Source organism: Gekko japonicus, unplaced genomic scaffold, assembly GCF_001447785.1.
Source record: "Gekko japonicus isolate JY-2015 unplaced genomic scaffold, Gekko_japonicus_V1.1 scaffold2374, whole genome shotgun sequence".
Taxonomy (NCBI): Eukaryota; Metazoa; Chordata; class Lepidosauria; order Squamata; family Gekkonidae; genus Gekko; species Gekko japonicus.
Window position 1 is genome coordinate 33,278 of NW_015168116.1, and position 5,742 is coordinate 39,019.

The following is a 5,742-nucleotide window of genomic DNA, read 5'->3' on the forward strand; positions in this document are numbered from 1 at the left end:
CCTGAGATCCTTGGCTGAGATGCCGGGGATCAGACCCAGGGCCGCCTGCAGCACAAGAGGGTGCTTGACCAGTGAGCCGCACAGCCCCTCGCACAGGTCGCACGCATGGGCCGGTGGGGGGGGGAGGCTCCCCTCATGCCTGGCGTGGGGCTGCCTGTGCTGTGCGGGGATTTGGGTCCCTTGCAGGCCTTCCCATTGACCTCTCGACAACAGCAAATCCTCCTGAAACCAGACTCCCGCCTTGTGTGACGCGCAAGTACGCACAGTCAGCCAACTGCAAGTTATGCAACCCGGTTGCATAACCTGGAATTCCTCCATAACCAACCGAGTGCCGCCCAGCCTGCATTTGTGGGGTTTCCGGGTGTGGCCCTCACCGCCTGGTGACCTTTGGAGGACTCCCGGAGTTTCGAGGGCTTTGCTGCAGGGCGAACGCCCCGATTGCCCTCCGTGGGTGTCCTTTCCCCTTCTGGGACTCCGGCCTTCCCCCAGCCCTGCTGCTGCCCGGCCTCTGTGCCTGGGGGGAGGAGGAGCCTGGGAGGGTGGCTTCTTCGCACACGCACAGCCCAGCCGCCGCCGCCGCTGCTGGCCTCTGGCTGGCCCAGGGGCAGCTGTGGATCTGTGCCCGCTCATCCCCACATGCTCGTCACCCCTGTCGCAGGCATCGAGGGGCAAAGGCGCACATGTGCATGGCTCTCAGCGGCACCCTTGAGTTGGAGACTGAGCGGTGGCACCCCCAAGGGGTGGCCGCTCCTGTGAACTCCGCAAAAGGCAAGGGGGTTCTGCTGAGTCCCGGCAGTGGGCTGAGGCGGCACCCCTCAGGAGGGTGGGCAGGGAAAGGGGGGCCCCAGGTGAGGAACGGGAGCGGAGGGACCCTTGGGAGCACCCACGGCAGGCAGCCCCCCCTCTCGACCCAAGCCTGTCCCAAGAGGGAGCCCACACACACCCAGCTCGCGCTCTCTCTCCACGCTGGGAAGACTGGCAGAGAAGATGCTTGCCGTATATCGTGGTCAACAAGCACGACAACACCGTAAACACATTCCTTCACATCATAAGAAAATCCTGGTGTGAAAATACATCCTCAACGTCGCAGTAGTACAAAAGCTCTACTGCTCATAAAGTGCTTTACAAAAAATCAGGAGAGAGAATATATTTAGAAAGGACGCTGATCTCGGTATTGAGGCTCAGATATGCTGCTAATCTTCCGATGGATCCCAGGTGTCTCAGAGCTTTTGTACTACTCTAACATTTCCTGAGGAGGATGCAATTTTGAAACAATGTTATATAATCCGGAGACGATGATGTTGAGGATGTATTTTCACACCAGGATTTTCATATGATGTGAAGGAATGTGTTTATGGGGTTTTCGTGCTTGTTGACCATGATATACAGAAAGCATCTTCTCTGCAAGTCTCGTTGACGGCCTGATCTGTGGGTCAGAGTCTCACGACTGGTTTCTCAGCAAGCCCATATGAGCCAGAGGTGAGGTTGCAGAAGTCCATCCATGCTGACTTCTCCCCAAGGCTGAGACGGCAAAGGGGCCATTTGTAGGGGTGGGACTGTGTGGTCCAGTACTGTGGCTTGACAAGAGAGGCAAGACTGGACACAACGTTCACGTCCACAGTTAGGAACCAGGCTTTCTCCCAGAGAAGCTGCTTAGAGCCAATTTAGTGTGGTGGTTAAGTGCGCCGACTCTGATCTGGGAGAACCAGGTTTGATTTCCCCCCCTCCTCCACTTGCACCTGGCTGGATGACCTTGGGCAAGCCGTAGTTCTGGCAGAGCTGTCCTTGAAAAAGAGCAGTCTCTGTCAGAGCTCTCTCAGCCCCACCCACCTCACAGGGTGTCTGCTGTGGGGAGGGGAAGGGAAAGGAGTTTGGAAGACGCTCTGAGACTCCGAGAGAAGGGCCATGGGGTATAAATCCAGTCTCCCCTTCTCTTCTCCTCCTCTCCACTCCTTGGTGTCCTTCATGAGCGACAGTCAGGACCTGAGCCCCACAGACCAGGAAGCAGAACAATCCTGGCTACTTGTAGGGACAGGTTTGTGTGGGTGGCTGTCAGTTCCTGTTGGATGCCAAAAAGAAAAGAAAAAAAGAAGGTGGCTTGTAAGCGGGCTAGGTGATCAGGGGTGAACTTGTCAGACACTTGGAGACCAGCATGCCGCCACCCACTCTGGGTGCCTGTAAGTGCAAGCTGCAGCCGGGGATCCGTGTCTGCGGGTTCTGCCATCTGTGGTGTCCCGGCTTTGCAAATGGCGCACGAGACGTAAGGAAGACATACACGATCTTTTGCAAGTCTGGCAGCTGTAGGAATAAGGGAGGTCTTGGCAAATAATCCGCAGGATGAGACATCCGTGTGTGGAATCACGGCCTTGGAGTCCCCGCATCCCGCGCGCCATCCGGACGGGTGGCTGGAAGGAAGGCCGTGGCGAAGAGAGGGGGCAGCAGCTGGTGATCCGTTCGGATCTTGAAGGGGGTGTCCAAAGTATGCAAACAGCCCCTCCCCCCTCCCCCCCCCACGAGACAGCCAAATCCTGCCTTTCTGTGTGCAGAGAGCGACACTCGGCTGCTGAGAGAGCTTTACAGTCTTTGGTTATGGGGGAACTCTCAGCCCTCCGAATCTGCTTGTGCCAGCGTAGCTCCGAGCCCCTCCGGGGAGCAAAGGGCGCCAGGGTTGGGGGTAACCAGAGAGAGGGATGTCTGGAGGCGAGAGCAGGCCGGCCCAGGGTTGGCTGTCCTGCTGGTGAGTTCTCTTGAGGAACAAGCAACAGCTGTGAGGCGGGCATGAAATGCCAACAGTGTGTCGACAAGGCCGAGCAACCTTCTGGGCTCACAGGAGGCATGTGGCTGGCAATTTCTTTGGATCAGGAGAAATACCGTTGGCAGAGAAAACGTATCTGGGGGAAAATCTAATGTGCACCACAACACTATACCCGCACGTCTCAGATTTAATGCGAGATGCCACTGTTGTAGCCAATCCACAGAGCAGCTTCAGGTCTGTCACTGTGTTCCTGCCGAGGGGTCCCAAGCGCACATCGCTGAAGGAGAGCGACCCGGCGAGTCCAGCCATTGTTGCTCCCGCTGTTCCAAAGGTAGCGTGAGCTCCCCCTGTCGAGGCGGCTCGTGTCTCTGCCAGCTTGCAGGCATGAGCGATATCTAAGGTCTGTCTGTGGGAGTGTCAGGCCTGGAGGATCCCTCAATATTTGCAGTCTGGGGTGAGAATGGAGGCTTCCCGGGCAGCATTTGCGCTCACACGTTTTCCGTCTGCATTGCTGAACTCACCGGATGCAGCTACATGCCTCAGACTCATCCGTGCACCCTCCATGGTTCTCTTTGGCCTAGGACAATGTATGCATCCTCAGAACCATTGGGGAAATGCTCTGTTAGCGCCTCGTGGGCTTTGCTGCAATGGCCACTCCCTGCCGCTGGCAAAAGTGTCCTACCCCTGCTCCCCAGCCCGGGGCAGGAGGAGAGAGCCCACTTTCAGGCAGCACAGCCCGGAAACGGCTTCCGGCCACTGGGGAGCCTCTCGCTCCATCAAGGGCCTCCCAAGAAGCGCGGCCACAGCGATCTGTGCCTCATTTGGAAGAAGAGAATGCGGGCAGGGCCTCTTCTCCGCGATTGGGGTCCCCGCGCCCGCCCTGACTTGCTTGAGAAGAGGCGGCAGCCAGTTTGCCTCAGTCCATGGAGGGCTCAGTGTGAGTCCTTCCTGCAGCCCTCCAGGAGCACGCAGGGCCACTTTCTTTGGCAGGAACCAAGAAGAGAACACCACAAGGACTGGAGATTCCGGTCCCCTGGAACCAACACGGGACATGAAGCCGACTGCTGGACATGACGGCAAACACCGCGGCAACGGAAGGGGCTCTGCGGGACACCGCGTGGGGAGGACCAGGCTCTGCTTCCCCCCGCCCCAAGCCCAACACCCTGCCTCTGGACCTGATCCGGCGGGGCCCCTCCCCTGTGCCGTGGCCTTGGCCCCTCTCCCGAGTCCCCCGGGGAGCCCCCTTGTGGGCTTGGGGCTGAAGAGGAGGGGGGGTGCTTCAGGCCCGCCACTTGCCCCCCCCCCGGCTCCTATCCACGTGTGCCGACGCTCCGCCATCCCCACCGCACGACAGTCGGGCAAATATTTACTGGCGGTGGCGGGAGGCTGGGGTGGGTCAAATGAGTCAGCAGCTGGAGGGCGTGGGAAGCCAGGTGTGCACCACAGACCTAGACAGCAGCTGGGGGGGGCCCGCTTCCTCGCATGCCTCAAAAGCAGGAGTCCAGAGTCAGGACATCTGCATTTCCATTTCTGGGGGCTCGGCCTGAAGCTCATTATTCTTCATCTCTCTTTACAAACGTGCTGGGCACTTGGTGCTGAGGGGAAGACACTCTGTACATGCTCAGTAGTCTGATGCCTCTCAAAGCTGCCCCGGTAAGAGCAACCCCCTCCTTGCCCACCCCACCCTGCTGCAAAAAAACCCCCAAGGGCACCCCTCCTTCCTTCCCGCCCTCCCTCCCTCCCCGTGAGCCATTCTTGAGTCAGGGCTGTTCCACCTGCCGCTGCCCCCCCCCCGGTCGTCTGGCATCCGCCCCCTGTAACGGCCAGCTTGGATCCGTGCGTGGCCATGTGGGGGCCAGGGGGTGGGGCTTGTCTTCTGCGGGGAGAGGTGCCGGCCCCGGGCCTTCCTGGACTCAGAAGTGGCGCCCCCTAAAGCCAGATGTTCTTCCTCAATGGCAAAGCAACTCTGCACACACCCAGAAGCCATGCCACGCTGCCACTGCTTCCCCTGTCCCCCTCGGGCTGGCAATTTCTATGTGGGTAGAAAGGAAACAAACAACCGTGATGTATTGTGCCAAAAAAAAGTCTTCGCAGACTTGAAAGGTATCCAGTGTACTTGAAGCAATCCCACCAGACGGCAGCAAGAAAGGCTCCAAAAGATAACACATGGGAACCATCCACGGGTGCTGATGGAGCTTGGATTGCTTCCAGTGAACAGGATGCTGGGAAAAGAACTTTCCGTGAAGACCTTTCTTGGCACGACACGCGTCACGGCTGCCTCTGCCTCCTCTCTGCCCCCACCCCGTGGTCTCTCTCCTTGGTCGGCAGCCTCCAGGTGGGGCCCCGGGGAGGCCCGCGGGGTCATGGCCGATCTCCAGGGGACATGGAGGGCAGGTCTGCTGGAGAAAGCGGCTGCTCTGCGGGGTGGGCCGGATGGCGCTCTGTACCACTGAGGCCCCTTTCCCCTCCCCCCAAACCCCAACATCCCCAAACTCTACCTCCCCCTCCCCCCCTGGATCTCCCAGAATTTCCCGGGCGGAACGACGCACCCCCCCCCCCCGGGCAGGAACCTGACCAGTCGAAGGTAGGCTGCCTCTGGGCATGGAGGTTCTCTTTGTGCCTCCTGGCCAAGAGGAGCAGTGGCAGGGCTTCTCAAGCAGGACTGGGGGGACCCAGTAACCCCTCCCCACTCCCTGCTGTTTCCCGAGGGAGGTCTCGCACCCCATCACCAAGGGGGTGACAGACAGGGGCTTTCTGAGGGCCTTGTGGGAGGGGGGATTTCGTGATGCAGGGAGGGCAGGAGCAAAGGGGAATGCCGCTGGTGCCCGAGGAGGAGGAGGAGAGTCCCGCGTTGTGATCTGAGCCACGGTGGGAGAGCCAGACACACACCCCCCCCCGGGGAGGAGGTCTAGTCACAGTTGTTGTTCAGTCGCACAGTCGAGTCCGACTCTTCGCGACCCCATGGACCAGATCACGCCAGGCCTTCC

At 59.6% G+C, this 5,742-nt stretch overlaps 1 protein-coding gene across 1 annotated transcript in view; it reads left to right on the forward strand.

Moving 5' to 3' along the window:
* The window catches only part of SERPINE1 (serpin peptidase inhibitor, clade E (nexin, plasminogen activator inhibitor type 1), member 1), an 18,588-nt gene that overhangs the window by 567 nt on the left and 12,279 nt on the right, over nucleotides 1-5,742 (forward strand). The window contains exon 2 of the mRNA XM_015414859.1: nucleotides 659-848. Within this exon, the coding sequence (XP_015270345.1) occupies nucleotides 659-848 (190 nt within the window). The remainder of the gene's footprint in view (nucleotides 1-658; nucleotides 849-5,742) is intronic.